The 19,378-nt window shown below is 43.4% G+C and overlaps 1 protein-coding gene across 1 annotated transcript in view; it reads left to right on the top strand.

The window, feature by feature from the left end:
- Window positions 1-66: 66 nt before the first annotated feature.
- Window positions 67-19,378, top strand: part of Nhej1 (non-homologous end joining factor 1) — a 95,844-nt gene continuing 76,532 nt past the window's right edge. The window contains exons 1-5 of the mRNA XM_027397253.2: window positions 67-183; window positions 4,459-4,635; window positions 5,237-5,464; window positions 14,944-15,082; window positions 16,106-16,164. Coding sequence (XP_027253054.1) covers window positions 4,459-4,635; window positions 5,237-5,464; window positions 14,944-15,082; window positions 16,106-16,164 — 603 coding nt within the window. The 5' untranslated portion in view covers window positions 67-183. The remainder of the gene's footprint in view (window positions 184-4,458; window positions 4,636-5,236; window positions 5,465-14,943; window positions 15,083-16,105; window positions 16,165-19,378) is intronic.

Below are 19,378 nucleotides of genomic sequence, written 5' to 3'. Positions count from 1 at the left end.
GCGAGTGATCTTGACAAGTGAGGTTCCGGGTCCCCGCCCACCACAGCTCTTGGCTCCGCCCCGTGCCCCAAGCTCCGCCTTCCCGAGTGTGTGTGGGGGGGTGGCGTCTACCCTAGGCCCTTCAGTTTGCACACGAGGGCAGGCCCGCCGTGAGGAGGGTGGGAGCTCCCGCAGCCGTTGACGGTAGGTGGGATCGATTTAGAGTCGGCGCCAAGATTTGGGTCCGGGCGCACGCCGAAAAGTGGAGAGAAACTTTCACTGTGACCCGCTACCCGGGTGCTTTTTCCCAGAAGGGACCGCGCGCAACCCGGGCTTTGGGGCAGGCCTCCAGGAGTGGGCGGTCCTGCGCGTGCGCAGTCCGCCTTCGGCCGCAGTCTTCGCGGGTGTCGTAGGAGGCTCCTCCTTAGCTGGTCGATGTTTCGACCCTTTGGGCTGAATTAGCTTTGTTACCCCTTTGGGGTCCTGAGCCACACCTGCGTGCAGCCGGCGACGAAGGCGCTGCAAGAGTGGTGGATGGACGCCGTCGGCGTTCCCGGGGTGGCCTCTGGCTTCAGGGCCTAGGTTTGCCCTCTCTGGTGGCACAGGGCGTGGCCCGCCGGACGGTCTGTAGGGCCTTGCTGCCCTCTGCAGGGTGTTATAGGAACTACCCTGAGCACAGGGCCGAGGGACAGAACTTCTTGCAACTTCACTTTCTCCCTCTTAAAAGAATTAAACCGGTGAAATTGGTTAAGGAGTTCTTTGAAGATCAACTTGCGCTGGGGAAAGTAAAACCCAGAAGACTTAGATTCCTTTTCCCTCCGTGCTGGGGAAGATCTCAGGCCCCAAGCCATTACACTGAGCTTTTTTTTTTTTTTTTTTTTTTTTTGAGAGTCTCTTGCTATGGTGGTCTCCAAATTAAGATCCTCCTGCCTCAGCCTCCTGTGTGCTAGGATTACAGGCATGCCTCATCATGCCTGACTCACCGAGTTACACTTAACTTCAGTCCAGGCTGAGTGATAGGAGCAGCCAGCCTGGGTCTGATGCTGAATGCTTTGCCACATTTTTATAGGGCCAGCTGTCCCTGGCCACATTAAACAGCTTCCTCCCATTCAGACAAAACATCAACTTGTGGGTTTTGACCTTCAAGACTTAAGGAAGGACCAGTTAGGGCAATAAATTCAATTTTGGTGACTTTTAGAGTCCATGCCAGATGTGCCTATAAGGGAAATTAGAGGGTTTGGCAACTTCATTTCTATTTCTAATCTTTTCCAATGTAAACTCTTGCCCAGCGAAAACTCTTTAATCATCCCAACACCAGTTTTCCCTGTTGGAACAGCACATGATGGAAATACCCATTTCTGCACAAACGGTTTCAAGGCTGTTGGCAAATAACCACCATCTATGCAGTCATGTATCTCTTGAAATGGCTGTGTTTTTGAGAACTGTGTTATAGGGCCATTTCATTACAGTGCAGCAATCACACAGCACACATATTTGAACCAAGATGGCAGCAATGTCACTAGGTTCTACGATCTTTTTTGTTGTTGTCTTTTTTTCTTCTTCTTCAAGACAGGGTTTCTCTGTAACAGCTCTGGTTGCCCTGGAACTAGCTTTGTAGACCAGGTTGGCCTCCAACTCAAGAGATCTGCCTGCCTCTGCCTCCTGAGTGCTGGAATTAAAGGCATGTGTCACCACCGCCCTGCTAGGTTCTGTGATCTTAAAGGATCGCTGTCCTATATGTAGTCTTTCTGACCATATACATTTATAGTCTACTTTGTTAGTTACAGTGCAAATTAAGAGATGGTGCTTTGAAACCTAGGAAGACTGATGACTTAGACTGAGTTGGAAATAACTGCTAATCAGACTTAAACAGAAATTTCATTATTTTCTTTGTAGTCTAACTTTTCACCTCTTGGCACTTCTCTTCATTTTATATTTATAGAAGAAAATAATAAGGAAATTATATGGCTTTTTATTCATACAGGAAAAATAAATTCTGTCAGACTTAGTAATTATATATTTAACTAGGTTGAGGACACAGCATTTTTCTCGGTGACTTTATTTATTATTATGTGCATTGGCATTTTGCCTGCATGTATGTCTCTTGTGAGGGTGTCAGATCACTTCGAGCTGGATTACAGACAGTTGTGAGCCACCATGTGGGTTGCTGGGAATTGAACCCAGGACCTTGGGAAGAGCCACCAGTGCTCTTAACCACTGAGCCATCTCTCCAGCCCATCTCTTGCTCTTATTAACCCTTGTGTGTGTCGCTGTGTATCTATCATGTCACTGTATTACTGTCATCACATTTAATGTGATGACAGTCATGGGCTTCTCCCGTAATGCATACACACTTGAGTTCTCCATAATTGTAGAGAAGTAGCTTGAGCAGACTCTGAGTATCTGAGTGACAATTTCCGTTTTAGATAAGGGGGATATGATCAAAGTACATTACATATGTATGAAATTGGGAGACAATAATTAAATTAAAAATTCAAAAGGAACTCATTTTAGGTTTTTTTTGTTTTTTTTGTTTTTTTTTTGGTTTTGTTTTGTTTTTGGAAGGGTTTCCATGTAGTCCAGGCTGGCCTTGAACTCACTATGTAGATTGAAATTTGGTTAATTTGGGGATTTTTAAAATTTCATTTATTTTTTTAATTTCATTTATTCATTTCATATTCTCTTATCTGGGGGTAAGGATGTGCGTGCCTGCGTGTGTGTGTGTGTGTGTGTGTGTGTGTGTGTGTGTACACTGCATGTAGAGATAGGTCAGAGGGCAATCTTAGAAGTGATCTTCAAGTGCCTCCTACTGTTTGTGTGAGATAGAGTCTCTCTCCGCCTAGACCTTTGGTAAGTAGGCCTGGATAGCTAGCTCCCCGCTTCTCTTCCTTTCTCAGCCTCTGATCTTGTTAGTGCTGGGACTACAGGTACATACCACTCACCAGGCTTTCCGTAGGCTCTGGGGATCTGAATCCAGGTCCTTGTGAGTCAAGTTCTGTACCAGAAGAGCCATTTCCCCAGCCCAATTTTGATCCTCCCACCTCCTTCTCCCCAGGGTTGGGATTATAGATGTGCATCACCGAGTCTGCTTTAGGATTTTATTATTTGCTTCCAAACTTCCTGCGCTTTGTCTTCTTTTTTTAATATTAAAAAAATATTGCACAGGTGGTGGTGGTGCACACCTTTAATCCTAGAATTTAGGAGGCAGAAGCAGGCAGATCTCTGAGTTCAAGGCCAGTCTGGTTTACAGACTGGTAGAGGATGGCAGGGCTACATGGAGGAAACCCTTGAAAAACAAAACAAGACACAAGAAACGAGGCACTTTTTGGTGCACATGTGGAGGTCAGATGATGACTTATGGGAGATATTCTTTCTTCTACCATGTGAATCCCATGGAGCCAGCTCAGGTCTTCAGTTTTGGCATAAGTGTCTTTTCCTGCTGAGCCATCTCACTGACCCAGACTTTGCTTTTAGCAACCAAATGATTTGAATGTCCTGCCCCTCACATTTAGGACTTAAGTTTTATTTATTTAGTTTTTGTTTTGTTTTGTTTTGTTTTTGAGGGTTCTCTGTGTATCCCTGGCTGTCCTGGAACTAACTCTGTAGATCAGGCTGGCCTCAAACTTGGAGAGCCACCTGCCTCTGCCTCCCAGAATAATTAAAGACATGTGCCACCACTGCCCCAGCAATTTTTTTCAAGACAAGAATCATTCTTATCCTTCTAAAAGTTCTGGGAAAGTTAGCATCGACATATAGAGGATTCAAGAAAAGATTCAATAGGATTGACTCGGGTTTCCATAGTACGTTAAATGCATCAATATGCTGAGTTTAAACACTATGGAAGAAAGGGATCTGCTCTTTCATCCCCCTTCCTCCTTTGTTCCCTCTTTCCTTCATCCCCTCTTCCTTTTACACCAGGATGAGTCTATCTCATGTATTGGCAGCTGGCCTGGGAATCCTGAGCTCCCTGCCCCCTATCTCAATTCTGGGATTACAGGCATGCACCACCATACCTGGTAAAGACATGTTTTCTGTTCTTTAGGAACTTAGTGTAAGAAATACTCTGATCTTTAAAAAAGATTTTACTTATTTTTATTTTATGTGTATGAGTGTTTTTTCCTGCATGTTTTCAGATATTACATGTGCAGTGCTTGAAGAGGGCATTAGATATCCTGGAACTGGAGTTACAGATGGTTATGAACTGCCATGTGGGTGCTGGGAATCCAACCCCAGTCCTTTGGAAAAGAAATCAGTGCTCTTAACCTCTATGCCATCTCTCCAGCCTCAGATTCTAAATAAATTTTAAGTCAGTTGTCAAGGGGTATTTAGGCTGTTTATATAAAGGGGCATGTGTGCTTTCATGCCTCTGTTTTACTGGGGAGGGTTTTCACATGATTTCAGTTGACATGGAATTGTGAGTGGTCCTCTCAGAGGTTGAATTTCCTAGAGGCACTGTGCTAAATTAGGACTTTCCTGCAGATGGAAGAACTAGAGCAAGGCCTGTTGATGCAGCCATGGGCATGGCTACAACTTGCTGAGAACTCACTGTTGGCCAAGGCATCTATCACCAAGCAGGGGTATGCCTTGCTGATTTCGGATCTTCAACAGGTGTGGCATGAGCAGGTGGATACTTTGGTGGTCAGCCAGCGAGCTAAGGTAAGAGTATAACTGTGAAGAGAGGTATCACTGTGGTGTGATATGCTGGCCTCATATGACATTAACATCCATCAACTTGTCTATCTATATGTTGGCAAGGAAGGTTGAATTGGTTTGAAGCAATTATAGGCTTAACATCTCTATTCTAAGGATGCAAAATCTGAAATGATCTAAAATATGAAAGTTTTTACATCCTCAATGCTCAAGCTCTCAAAAAGTTTTAGTTTTCAGGTCATTTCAGATTTTGGATTTGGGGACTAGAGTTGTACAACTGGTGAAAATCTATACATATATTCAAAAATCCAAGAAATTTAGAAATCTAAAACATTTCTGAAGAGAGAGGGGGGAGACTGATTTTGCATGAACAATAATGCATACTGTCATCTGTATTATATGATTTATACAGGCCCTCAGTAAGTTGACTTTTCCCAGAACTGTGGAGCAGGCTAGTTGATCTTTGCAACTCTTTTTCTTGTCTTCATTTTGCTGCAGTGCTTTACCCTTTGCCTTCCCTTCCTCTCCTGCCCATTGTCTTCCTGGATTCCTCTTTGCTCTTGCCTTTGAGGAGTTTCCTTTTAATGCCCTCACTCTGTCTCTCTAGGAGCTGAACAAGCGTCTAACTGCTCCCCCCTCAGCTTTTCTGCACCATCTGGAGGAGCTGCTTCTCCCATTGTTTAAAGATTCTGCTCACCAGGATGCTGCTCATCCTAGCAAAGCTACCTTCTCCTGTGATCGAGAAGCAGAGGCACTGGTTCTTCGGGTACGGAGCGAGCTGTCTGGGCTCCCCTTCAATTGGCATTTCCACTGTACTCCGGCTAGTTCTTCACTGGTAAGTGCAATGTAGATATGGGTGCAGGTGGGTGCCCTTATGTTTCCCGAAATTCTTTCTTTTCTTCTTCAAGACAGGGTTTCTCTGTGTAGCTTTGGCTGTCCTGGAATTCACTCTGTAGACCGCTTCGGTCTTGAACTCACAGAGATTCACCTGCCTCTGCCTCCCAAGTGCTGGGATTAAAGACATGCACCACCACCACTACCTGGCTGAAATTCTTTTCTAAGAAAAAGAAATTTCCTTGACTAGACTAGCGGCTATGAGGATTTTTGACTGGTATAGCTTTGTCTTGCAAAGGGAGCAGAGTTTGGATCTTCACATTGTATTTGGTGACTTCATCCAATATTATTATTTTAATGCCAGGGTCTCATGTATGCTAGACTATTCTTGGATGACCTCATTCTTTCACCTGAGTGTTACAGATACACCACCATGCTCAGTTTATGAGGGGTTGAACCCAGGGTTTGGTGCTGGGCAAGCACTCTACCAACTGAGTATATCCCCAGGTTTTCTTTCGTTTTTTTTTTTTTTTTTTTTTGATAGGGTCTCACTGTAACCCTGTCTGGCCTGGAACTCAAAGAAATCTATATGCCTGTGTCCGCCTAATACCATGTTCACTTTTCTTGATTTTTTTTTGAGTGTTTTATTATTGACCTGAAATCACTGTATAGCCCAGGTTTGCCTTGAACTTGAAGCAGTCCTCCTGCCTCAGCTTCCAAATGCTGAGATTCACCATACCTGGCTTACCAAAGGCTTTAATAGTTCCAAGCTGTGATTTATCAAGACCACTTTGATAATAGGGTGGCGTGTGATACCTTTCTAAGTGTTTCTCCTCTTTTTGTCCTTATGATTTTCTTATAAGATAGATTTTCTTATAAGATAGATATTATTATTTCCATTTTTTTCAGAACAGGAAACCAAGATTGATAGTAACTTGTCCAAAGCCATCCAGCTTATCGTAACTGAGCTGGAATTTGGACTCTGCATTAGTTTAGTCAACTTTAAAGGTCTCTTTTACAGACTAGAGGGTAATGTCTTCCTCTTGCTTGTAGCTTTAGTGCCCTAAGAACTTTTATTAGTAATAGCAGGGCCGTGGTGGCACACGCCTTTAATCCCAACAGTCAGGAGGCAGAGGCAGGCAGATCTCTGTGAGTTGAGGCCAGCCTGGTCTACAGAGCGAGTTCCAGGACAGGCTCCCAAGCTACACAGAGAAACTCTGTCTCAAAAAAAAAAAAAACCTATTAGTAACTAATAATAAATTGAAGAACAAATTTTCAGCCAGGTGTGGTGGCACATGTCTTTAATCCCAGCATTTAAGTCCTGCTTGGTCAATGTAGCAAGTTCCAGGACAGCCAGAGCTACATAGTAGAGATACCCTGTCTCAAAAAACAAAGGAAGACAAATTTTCAAAGCTGGGAATGATTGCACATGTCTGTAATCAGCACTAGGGAGATAGATGCAGGAGGATCATGAGTTCAAGGCCATCCTCAGCTACATAATGAGTTTGAGTATAGCATGGGCTACATAACACTCTGTCTCAAAACAAACCAACTGCTGGGTGTGGTGAATGCCTTTATTTCTAGCACTCAGGAGGCAGAGGCAGATGGGTCTCTGTGAGCTCAAGGCCAACCTGGTAAACAGAGAGAGTTCCAGGACAGCCAGGGCTATTACCTGGAAATAAAAAAAGAAAGAAAAAATAAAAAACCAAAAAAAAAAAAAAACCGACTTTGGATTTAGTATATCTGGGTTGAATCCTATTTTCATCTCTTTTAGGATTTGAGATAGTCTATAAGACTTAAACTAGAAGCCTTGAATTTCTTCCAGATATCCACTGATCCACTGTGGTTGATGGGAATATAATGTCTTAGGGTTTCTATTGCCGTGAAGAGATACCATGACCACAACAAGTCTTACGAAGGAAAACATTTAGTTGGGCTGGCTCACAGTTCAGAGGTTTAGTCATTATCATCATGGTGGGACATGGCAGTGTGTAGGCAGACATGGTGCTGGAGAATTCTACATCTTGATTAGCATGCAACAGGAAGTGAACTGAAACACTGGGAGTGGCTTGAGCATCTATGAGACCTCCACAGTGACATACTTCCTCCAACAAAGCCACACCTCCCTATGAGCATATGGGGGCCAATTACATTCAAACTACCACAGGCAGTTTGGAGAACAATGCATGAGCATATGTGCCAGGTGCATGTGCAAATGGTTAGATTATGTGTAGAGGTCAAATGTCAAATTTGTTGTCTTCCCCTCACCTTTTTTTCCCCCAAGACAGGGTGTCTTAGTTAGGATTTCTGTTCTGTGAAGAGACACCATGACCACAGTAACTCTTATAAAGGAAAAAACATTTAATGGGGGTATCTTACATTTCCAGAGGTTCAGTTCTTTATCGTTATTATAGGACATGGTGGCATGCAGGCAGACATGGTGCTGGTTATGTCTTTCTTGATCAGAGGGCAACAGGAAGTAGTCTGAGACACTGAGAGGTATCTTGGGCATATATGAGACCTCAAAGCCTGCCTCCACAATGATGCACTTCCTCCAACAAGGCCACACTAACTCCAACAAAGCCACACCTCCTAACAGTGCCACTCCTTTTGGGGGCCATTTTCTTTCAAACCATCACACAGGGTTTCTCTGTGTTGCTCTGGCTAAAGTGGAACTCACTAGGTAGACTAGGCTGGGATTAAAGGCATGTGTTACCATTGTCCAGCTTCAGGTGTCTTCCTTAATCATTTCTCTACCTTGTTTTTTGAGACAGTCTCTCACTAAACCTGGAGCTTGCTGATTTGGATAGACTGGCTGGCCAGTAATCCCCAGAAACCATCCTGTCTGCCTCCGAAGTGTTGATAACAGATGCTTACCACTTTTTGTTTGTTTGTTTAGGTCTTTCTGTATCCCTAGCTGTCCTGGAACTCACTCTGTAGACCAGGCTGGCCTCGAACTGCTCACCATTTTTTATGTGGGTTCTGGAGCTACAAACTCAGGTCTTTATGATTGTATGACAAGCACTACTGACTTGATTTTGGCCCCACTGCCAGTGGCCCCACAAACTGCCCAAGCCACCTACCAGATTCAGTGAGCTCCCACTAGCTTGGGTCAGCTGTTTTCTGATTTATTTATTTATTATGTATGCAGTGTTCTGCCTGAATGTATGCCTGCAGGCCAGAAGAGGTACAGGATCACATGATAGATGGTTGTGAACCACCATATGGTTGCTGGAAGAGAGTCAGTGAGCTTAAATTCTGAGCCATCTCTCCAGTCCCCAACTTTTGTTTTTAGGTTGAGTATACTCTAGTTAATCCAGTCATTTGATTCCTAGATATTTGCTTCAGAGTAATGAAAACACATGTCTAGCCAGGAATAGAGGTGCATGCCTTTAATCCCAGTATTCTAGAGGCAGAGGCAAGAAGAGCACCATGAGTCTGAGGCCTGCTTAGGCTATGTAGTGAGTTCTAGCTGACCAGAGCCTCACAGTAAGACCCAGTATCACAAATAAGAAACGACTTTCTCAGCTCCCCTTCCCCACATAGAACCACTCGAAGATTTCTTCACAAATGTCCACTGTGGCTTTTTGTTTTTACTTTATTTTGTGTGTGTGTGTTTAGCCTGCATATCTGTCTATGTACTTCAAGTGTGTCTGATACCTGCAGAGGCCAGAAGAGGGGATCAAACCTCCTGGAACTGGAGTTGCAGATAGTCGTGAACTGCCATGTGAGTGCTGGGAATTGGACGAACCCAGGTCATCTGAAGAGCAGCAAGTGTTCTTAACTGCTGAGCTAACTCTCTAGTCCTGCTGTCTTTGTTCCCAAGCCAGAAATAACCCAAGAGGTGAATGGTTAAACAAACGATACTATATCTTATACGTGTGTGTGTGTGTGTGTGTGTGTGTGTGTGTGTGTGTAATTTTAAGATTCAATAAATAGTGCTGTTGTATTCAGTAACACTCAGGGATCAGAGTTCAGTGAGAGGCATAGGGTGCAGATTGTCTGTCCAGCAGAGCAATCTGCAAATGCATCACTTTCTAGTTCCCACGTCAAGGTATAGTCTACTTGAAGTTTCCTATAGGTGATGTGATAGTTTGGCACCAATAAATGAACAGATGGAGCTGGGTGGTGGTGGCACACACCTTTAATCCCAGCACTTGGGAGGCAGACTCTCTTGAGTTTGAGGCCAGCCTGGTTTACAGAGTGAGTTCCAGAACAGCTCGGGCTACATGGAGTACCCCTGTCTTGAAAAATAAAACAAAATAAAAAACAACAAATTGAGAAAGAGAGAGAGAGAGAGAGAGAGAGAGAGAGAGAGAGAGAGAGAGAGAGAGAGAGAGAGAGAGAGACTGTAGATGGAACAATGAAACCAAGAACTTCTTTTCTTTTAAAGATTTTAATTTTTACTTATGTGTATTTCTGTGAGTGGGTTTGTGTACTTGAGAGGCCAAAAGATCTCCTGGACCTGAAGTTACAGTGTTTGCTGGGAACCAAACTTGTGTTCTTTGGAAGGGCAGCAAGTGCCCTTAACCTCTGAACCATGTCTCCAGCCAGCAAAGGACTTCTTGAAAGACTGTTTGCTGGTATTTATGTCTGTCTGTCTGTCTATAATTTAGCAAAGCCATACTTGAGTGCTAGAGCCACTCATTCACCACTGGTTTGTTTGTGGTACTGGGGATTGAGCCTAGGGCCTCACACGTGTTAGGCATGCAGTCTTCCACTGAGCCATACTCCGGCTAAGGGTGTTCTCCAATGTTGCCAAGGCTGGCTCTAACTCATGGGGCAAGACCAACACAGTCTCCCAGGTAGCCATGGCTACAGGTGTGCACCATTGTCACTGACTTTATGAAGAAATTTCTAAGGCCCATCAACAAGTCCTGTTATGTAATTAGCCCTCACATTTGTTGACTTTAATTGAATTTCTTGTGAACTCTTCCATCTTACTTTATATGCAGAATTTCAGTCATTCAAAGCCCCTGTTTTCTTTTTCTAGGCAACACCAGGGGGCACTGTTTCCTCAATGATGCTTATTCTGGCATCCATCCATTTGAGAATCCCTATTGATAGCTAGTCTCTTTGTATATTATACCGTCCTACAAATTCAGACTAGTGTGAGTGGGGAGACAGCTTTCCTGGAGGTTTCCTATAGTAATTTCTTCTTTCAAAAGTACAGAGTAAGTCAGGGATGTGGCCAGCTCAGTGTTAGAGCACTTGTTTAGCATGGCCCAGGAGCACCAGCCCTGGTGGGGGGGCAAGGGCAGGGGGAAGGTAATAAAGAACACTTGAGTAATGATAGAACAATTGAGGAAAAATTAAAGGCAAAGGTAATTATCGTAGTGCAGTCTTCCAGCTGAGGATCTGTCATGGAAACATGCTTTAGTGTTTAGAGGAAAGTGAGGTTTGCTTGGCCACAGGGAGACATTGGCTTAAAACAATTGGTTAGCAAGTATATTTTAAGTTCAGATAAAGTCCTTATCATGAGACAAAGAAGACTGTTATCCCAGGGAAACCCCAGGCTGCAGGGAACTTTGCAGGGAAGAAGCTATAGCTGGTAGACACTCTCAGGGATGTAGGCGGCTACTACTTTAGGCGGGTGTGTGTGTGGCTGTGAGATCATGCGGTTGGAAGTTTTGTCTGTTATTCATTCTTGTGATAGTTTTCATTTACTTTTTTTTGAATGGGTAATTCATGCCAAAGACAAACATTTCATGCAGCATTTAAAGGTATACAGTTTAAGACACAAATGGGCTTTCTGTCTACTCTCTCTTTTTCCTTCTAAAGCAATTACTGATACTAACTTTCTGTTTAGTCTCTCTCTCTCTCTCTCTCTCTCTCTCTCTCTCTCTCTCTCTCTCTCTCTGAACCACATTTAGTCCAGGCTATCCTCAAAATCACAATGTAGCCAAAGACCCTTCAATTTCTTTCCTCCTGCCCCCATCTCCTCAGAGCTGCTGGGTTCTCTGTGGTGCTGGAGATTGAACCTAGGGCTTCATGCATTCAAGACAAACACTGTATGAGTTGAGGCACATTCCTGGCCATCAATTTCTTTTCTTTTCTTTTCTTTTCTTTTTTTTTTTTTTTTTTGGCTTTGGAGGCTGTCCTGGAACTAGCTCTTGTAGACCAGGCTGTTCTCAAACTCACAGTGATACACCTGCCTCTGCCTTCTGAGTGCTGGGATTAAAGGCATGAGCCACCACCGCCCAGCCAACTTTTCTTTTCCTTGATGGAATGTTGCTGTTAGCCCAGCTCAAGTTTCAAATATTTCTGCCTCTGTTTCCCAGATGCTGATTTTACAGGTGTGAGCCATCACATGTGTTATAAAGTTTGAGGAACTTAATAGTTCGTAATTCTCTGTAGTAATTGTGGAATATGTAAGGCTTTGGGTCTCTGCTTCATGATTCTGCATCTATCTCTACTTGTGACAAATTTCTCTTTACTGATCCCTTTTTCCTATTGCCTGTTCTTTTTAGTATCCAATATAACTGTTTTCCCTGCTTTTTCTGTTTAAGTTTTTATTAGATTTATTTATTTTATGTGTATGAGTATTTTGCCTGCATGTATGTACATACGTATGTACATCATGTGCATATCTGGTGTCCAAAGAGGCCAGAGATGGCATCTGATTTCTTGGAACTGGAGTTACAGACGGTTGTGAGCCACTGTGTGGATATTAGGGACTGAACCCAGGTCCTCTGCAAGAGCAGCAGGCAGTGCTCATAACCCCTACCCATCTCTCCAGCCTGTATTTGGCCAAATCTCCCCTGCCTAGGACTCACAAATATTCTTCAGAAAATCAGAAGATTTTAGGGGGTGGGATTACAAGTATTTCCCCCTCTGGGGACTAGTGGTAGCTTCTGTTGTACCCACCACACTTCCTGGCCTATCACAAGCTCTTCAAAGGCAGAGCCTAGTTCCGAGTGGGTATGGACTGAATTGGCTTGTAAGTACATGTCTTTGTATTTCGCTTCCATGAATGAAAGAGGGTGTCCCTTACCTAAAGCACTGCATAGTTTTTCCTTGTTATGCCTTTGGAGGTATACTGATCTTTCTACATGGTTGCATGTCTTTTGTTTTATTTTATATTTTTATACCAGTCTTTTTTAAAATGGCAATTAATACATATTTTGTTGACTTCTAACTAACATTCATCTAAGTTTAAAAACAGAGAAACCCTCTCAGGCCCAAGAGAAATCATTTTAATGTTTATCTAACTTTGAAATTAATTATAGCTCAGGAATTCTATTTGGGAAGTTGAAATATTTCCTGATTAAAAAACACCTTTTTTCTATATTGATGTTGTAGTCCAATAGATCATTTCAGTTGCCTGAGACCATGATATCTTATTTCAATAGACATGGTAGGTATTGGTTAAAAACTATTCCTTGCCATGTTTCATGTTGTTATATTTAGCACCTCAAATGTGGTGCTCTCCAACCCACCATGGTGAGAGGCTGGTTATTAACATTAGGAGTTTCTGTTATTTGAGGGGTGCCACCAAAGGGCCACTGTGGCTGCTAGGTTAGCAATGATAATTATTTTTCAGTTCAATCCACCAAACCTCCATTGGCTTTCATACAGTTATTTGCCTGTTTTTCTAATCTACCTTGACCTGGACCAAATTTATCAAAATAGTTCTTAGGGCATAGAGTTGAGCTTAGACCATCTTATTTTTTTTTATACTTACTTTTTAAAATCACTGTTTTGAGTTACTTATTATGTGTGTGCACGAGTGCTACAGTGTACATGTGGAAGTCAGAGGACAGCTTGCAAGGAATGAGTTCTCCCTTTACTGAGTAGGTCTGGGGGATTGAATTCAGGTCAGCAAGCTTGGCAGCTTGCTGAGCCATCTCACAGGCCTAGGATATGTCTTAAAACCAGGAGTTCTGAGTGGTATGTCTTGGAGGCCTAAGTCCTTCCTGAGGACCTAGGATGGGAGACAGTACCAGGCTGGTATGTGCCAGTGACAAAAAAGTAAAAATTACCAATAGCTGAACTAGACTTCACCCTTAACACCCTGTGCCAGGACACCTACATTTCTTGGGTCCGGTACAAAGAGCTACTGCTCTCACCTGCCCTCCACATCCGGTCTTTTTCCTCTTCTGACCAAATCTTTAGAGAAACATAGGAAAGTCTTTTCCTTATGGCCTGAGCTGCCACACAAGCTGCACTTTTAGTTTTCTCTAGAGACTTAATGGGAAGCAAAAACATGGGCGCCTGGGGAATCATTGCTTAGGATCTTGACCCAGGTGAGTCTGCCTGGTGCCTCAGATACTTGTGTACTTCCTCCTTATTTCAAGCCCATGTTGGGGTGCCTTGTCTAAAATGCTCCTTATTTTAGATCTAGCTAGAGATAAGCATACTATGGCCAGCAAGCCAAATCTGGCTTGCTGCCTGCTTTTGTAGAGTTATATTGGAGCACAGCCACCTCATTTGTTTACATATTGTCTGTGGCTGCTTTCACATGCCGCAACAGCAAAGTTGAGTAGTTGCGGCAGAGACTCTGTGGGCCACAAAGCTGAAAATATTGACTATCTGGCTCTTGCTGAGAAAAGCTTGCTGACCCTCCTGATCTAGGGCATCTCTTTTGCTTAGTGTTCTTTAGTTCATGCCCCTGGTGGAAGCGAAAGAAACTGATGGCATCCTCTAACCACAGACTAATGGACACCTTGCATAGGTGGCTTAAGTGATTCTGTGTGAGCATACATTATTGCATGAGTGCTCGGTGTATCTGTACTGTGTGTGGAGTGGGCTGGTTTGTTTCTTCCCACTCTAGTCTCTTGGTAACTGGCTTTTTTTTTTTAACAGTAACTTTAAATTATTCTGTATTTGTGGGAATAGGTTGAAACTCTGACCTCTTCTTAACCCTGAAACAGCTCTTAGTCCATATCCAGATCTTTCTGCTGTTTTTTTCCTCCTCTTGGTGTGCTGCTTCAGCCGCACCCCTTGTTGGGGTTTCCTTGAATGTTCTGCTTTTATCTTGAGTCATCACGTCCCTCTTCTCAACTATATCGCCCTTTTATTTTTAAGATTTTCCTTTATCTTTGTGTGTGTATAGGTGTTTTGTCTGTGCACCATGTGCATGTAGGGCCTGTGGAAGCAAATAGAGAGTTCATGATCCCCTGATCTGGAGTTATAGACAATTGTGAGCTGTTATGTGGGTGCTGAGAATAGATCCTGTGCCTTCTGGAAGAGCAGCCAGTGTTCTTAACCATTGAGCCATCTCTCCCGAACTGTAGATTTTCTGTCCATCCCTATTCTTGTTTTATTCTTCCCATTCCATACCTGGCCACAAAGAAAATCCCTGGGTCTTTTTAACATGTAAATTTAACTATTGTGTTTGTAAATGAATTGCTTGTCTATGAAATTGTAAGTTCCTGTGAAAATGTTTATTCCTGAGTATTTTTCTTCTAGTAGCTAGTACAGCATTTGAGAGTACTTTTCGAGCATCTGTTGGTTAATTGATACTTCTTTTCATCAAAGGTCTCTCAGCATTTGATTCGTCCTCTGATCGGTGTGAGCCTGGCATTGCAGTGTCATGGGAGGGAGCTAGCAGCATTGCTTCGGATGAAGGACCTAGAGATCCAGGGCTACCAGGAGAGTGGGGCTGTGCTGAGCCGAAGTAAGAGGGCATACTTGGAAGAATGGGTGGGGAGTATTGCTGCATGACCACAACAGACAATCTATAGTCTGTAAGGTCAAGATATCTTTATTGAGATAAATACCAGCCAAATGCAACCCAGAGCGTGCCCAGGGCAGACAAGCAGTGAGGCCAGGGAGAAAGGGGCTTCCCATGTGCTCTGCAGCCCCTTAAGAGCCCATCCCATCCCATCCTGACCTCACCTTGACCATGCCTTCACAGGCGTGGTCAGACACACCTGTAGCCAGCCTCTAACAGTCGTGGCTTACTGTCCCCTACAGAGTATAATTTGCATTAAAGATACTTCTTGAGCTAAAGGTGTGGATCAGTTGGTGGGATGCTTGCTTAGCACACTCCAGCTCCTGGGTTTGGTCCTTAGAACTGCATAAAAGAGAGTGTTGGTATACACATATGATCCCAGCACTCAAGAGATAGGGACAGGAAGTTTCCTTGGCTACACAGTAAGTTCAGAGCTAGTCTGGGGTACATTAGACCGTGTCTCAAAAAAAAAAAAAAAAAAAAAAAAAAACGAAAACCCAAAACAACAAACAGGTGCTAGGTACTCTAGCAGCTGGGTACTTGATACTGGATGTCCCTTCTGTCTGCCTCAGGTACCTAGCTGAAGCCATAGCCATGTCCAGACATGTTATAGACAATGAGGAGGAAAGCCTTTGGAAAGGGCCACCAGCTATCCAAAATTGTGTTAGCAGAATGTGGGATCCAGAGCTGAGGAACCTCTATAGCTCTTGTTTCAGGAAAAGTTCTATGTAACATTTGTCAGTCTTCTAGAGTAAACTACTACTGAACCAGTGTTGCTAATCACTTCCAATTTTCTCCTTCTGTTTGTCCTATACTCTCAACCCTTCTCTCTATGTCCTAGGGCTCTCTGGGTGTAGGGTCTCTGACTTCTTTTCCTAGAAGTTCTGGGCTTTTCCCTATCATCTGATAGGCATGAAGCCCATCCTTAGGCTCATGTTTCCTTTCTCTATCTCTTCTTAATTACAGGTCGATTGAAGACAGAGCCATTTGAAGAAAATTCTTTCTTGGAACAGTTTATGGTACAGGTAGGGGATTTGCTATTTCTCTTTTTCTTCTACAAATTTGGGCAGAGTGCCTGGGTGGCAACCTGCATTTTGGGCGTTAGGTGGCTTGTGTGGTTGGAAAGCCCTTTGCCTGAAAAAGTTGCCTGTGGAAAGTTTGATGAAGCTTGATATGTGTGTAGAGAATGTGGGGGAAAGAGTGAAAAGGCAAAAGTGGGCTTCTCCTACTCAACATCTCTGTTAAGGTGGAATATAGGGTGTCATTGAGAGTTCTTTAGCATTGGGAAGGTTGATTTGCCACTATTAACTTCTGCTTATTGAGATCTGGATTGTATGTAGTAGAAGGGTGGTTGTTCATTCATTCATTCGTTGTCCAGTCCCTTTAGCATCCAGCAATAGAGGAAGGTGTAAAAAGCCCAGGGCTACCATTTGGGGACTGTCTGTGGGCACAGTAGACTGTGGAAAATCACAGTGTTTATACAAGGGGACTGGCACAGGAATGAATGGGGAGTAGATAATTGTGGCCTGTCAGAAGCTTCTGCCTAGGTTTCCCTTCTAAGGATTGAGCTTGGCCAAAAGAAATATCCACTGAGTGCCAAACAGTGGGAGTATTAATAATAGTGACCTTTGATAATACCAGTCAATATTGGTCTTTCCCTTCTCGACTCTTCTGGAACTTGTTGGTTATGTGGGTAGTACCTTAGTATTGTTGCTCCATTTTAATTTTACGAATATTAGTTACCCACATTGCTACTTTATGATGAAAGTAGACAATGCTTCTAGAATATTATATATGGATTGTTCGTAGTTCTGTTTTGCCATCTAGACTAGTTGTAAGCTTTTTGTGGACAAAGTCTATGTCTCATACCTTTTCTAAATGGGAAAATTAGCATTTTTCCCTCAGGGAGAGGCATAAAGTGACTGTTCTTGATTGAGGACCTTCAGTTCTTCCTCGGAAACATGGCTGAGCTCTCATACCCATAGTCTTAACACTGAGAAAAAAAAAGTGTGAGGTGGGTGCTCCATCCTTGTCCTGGAGCACTCATACTCTGCATGAGGAGTGTTGAAGTCTTGAAGCTTAATAGGTGTCAAAATGTTTTATTTATTAGTGTGTGTGTGTGTGTGTGTGTGTGTGTGTGTGTGTGTGTGTCGGGGGTGGGGGGGAGACTATTAAACTGTAACTTGTAAGAGATTCTCTAGTCCACTTTTTTCTCACTGGCTTCTTCTCTCCATTAATTTGAACATGAAAGGAGGTTAACGTAGTCCAGGGATGACATGCGCGTTCTCTCCCTTAGCCACTCAGTGAAGCTGTGCCAAGCTAATTCTCCTGCCTCATGCCTCTCCAACTTAACTTCTACACATTTGCTCCATGTGCTTTCTGTGCCAGCTGTATGGAATGACTTTCAATTTCCCCAAATGCTGTTTTCACTCGTCTGTGTCTTTGCCTTCTCTTTATTTACTCTGTAGAAGACCCTTCCTTCCTTCCTTCCTTCCTTCCTTCCTTCCTTCCTTCCTTCCTTCCTTTCTTTCTTTCTTTCTTTCTTTCTTTCTTTCTTTCTGTTAATTGAGACATGGTTTCTCTGTGTAGCCCTGGCTGTCCTGAAACTTCCTCTGTAGACCAGGCTGGCCTTGAGCTCACAGTGATCCGTCTGCCTCTGCCTTCCCTGTGCTAGGATTAAAGGCGTGCACCACCACCGCCCGGCCTGGCTCTATCTTTTTAAGCATTAGCTTCAGTTTATTGGGAAGCCTTTCTAGACCTTCCTTATAAGAGTAATCCTTACCTGCTAATAAAGTGCTATGGCTTACATATGTACCACTTACTGTTTATATGTCCAGGACTATAACTGTCTTTTGTACTGAACTATGAACATTTCTGAAATCAAGGACTGGACAAATGTATTTCTGTATCCTTGACATGGATGGTAGTAGCTAGAAGTAGTAGGGGCTTAATGAGTTTTTTAAATAAATATTTTAATACATTTGTGCCAAGGGTATCTTGTGAAACTGTGGCAATGTGTCCCATGGATACAATGTTTCATATTAGAGTTGTATTTGAGGAAGTCTTTTATGCTCAAGGTTTGTTTTTATAGCCTGGAACAAATCTCTTCCCTCAGAACCACTATTATTTCATTTGTAAAATTGAAGGATCATCTTTTTCATGCTATTAGGGAAGAGAGAGCCCTGTAGAGGAAGCATGTGAAATCAGTTGCCATCAAAGAAATGTGTTGGTGTGTGTGTGTGTGTGTGTGTGTGTGTGTAAAAATAAAAGTTGCTCTGGTGAGATACCACAAGCCTTCAGTCCCAGTTCTTGGGAAACTAAGGTAGGATTATGAGTTAGAGGCAAGCCTGGGCTACAGAGTGATTTCCAGGACAGTCAGGACTATACAGAGAAATGCTGTCTTGAAAAAATAAACAACAACAAAACCAGAAGGCTACAGTCGCTCATCTCTCAGTCCCATTTATATTTTTAAGTCTGAAGTCTTGACTGTGGTCCACTCAGATCTCAGAGAACCAGAATTATTGAGGTAGCTGGTGGCAAAACACAACACCCGAGTCAGGTGTGTGGCTCAAGCCTGTAAAATCCTAGTCAAAAGGAGGCTGAGGCAGGAGGATTGCTGGGAGTTTTATGCCACCCTGAGCTACAAAGTGAGTGCCAAGAAGCTTACATATCAAGACCCTGTAAGACAAAATGTGTGTCTGTGTGTGTGTGTGTGTGTGTGTGTGTGTGTGTGTGTGTGTGTGTGTGTGTCTGTGTGTGTAGGTCAGAGGATTTGTAGGAAACATTTCTCTCCTTTTACCATGTAGTTTCTGAGGTTCAAGGTCATCAGGTTTGGTGGCAAGCACTTTTGCTCTCCCTGGCACAGGGGAAATGTTAGGGGATCCACAGGGATGACCCCCAACTAAGAATCTAAGCAGTGGTGGAGAAAATGCCATTAATGCCCTTCCCCTATAATGAGATTGGTGTCTACTGCCTTGGTTACCATTCCTAGAGCCTTCATCCAGTAGCTATTCGAAGGAGAAACAGCTAAGCACTGAACCATACACCTGGAATCCAGTTGTGGAGAGGGAGGAGGGAGCAAAGGAGCCAAGATGGTGCTGCAGAAACAGATGACCTGACCTAGTGAGAGCATGGAGACCCTAGTCATAAAGCTTGGGAAACAGTATTGGACCGAACCAAGCCCTCTGAGTGTGGGTGCCAGCTAGGAGGCCAAGACAGTCTATGGGACCTCTAACAGTT

Source organism: Cricetulus griseus, chromosome 2 (assembly GCF_003668045.3).
Source record: "Cricetulus griseus strain 17A/GY chromosome 2, alternate assembly CriGri-PICRH-1.0, whole genome shotgun sequence".
Taxonomy (NCBI): Eukaryota; Metazoa; Chordata; class Mammalia; order Rodentia; family Cricetidae; genus Cricetulus; species Cricetulus griseus.
The sequence above is the reverse complement of the archived record's forward strand: the minus strand, read 5'-3'. Positions and strand labels throughout refer to the sequence as shown.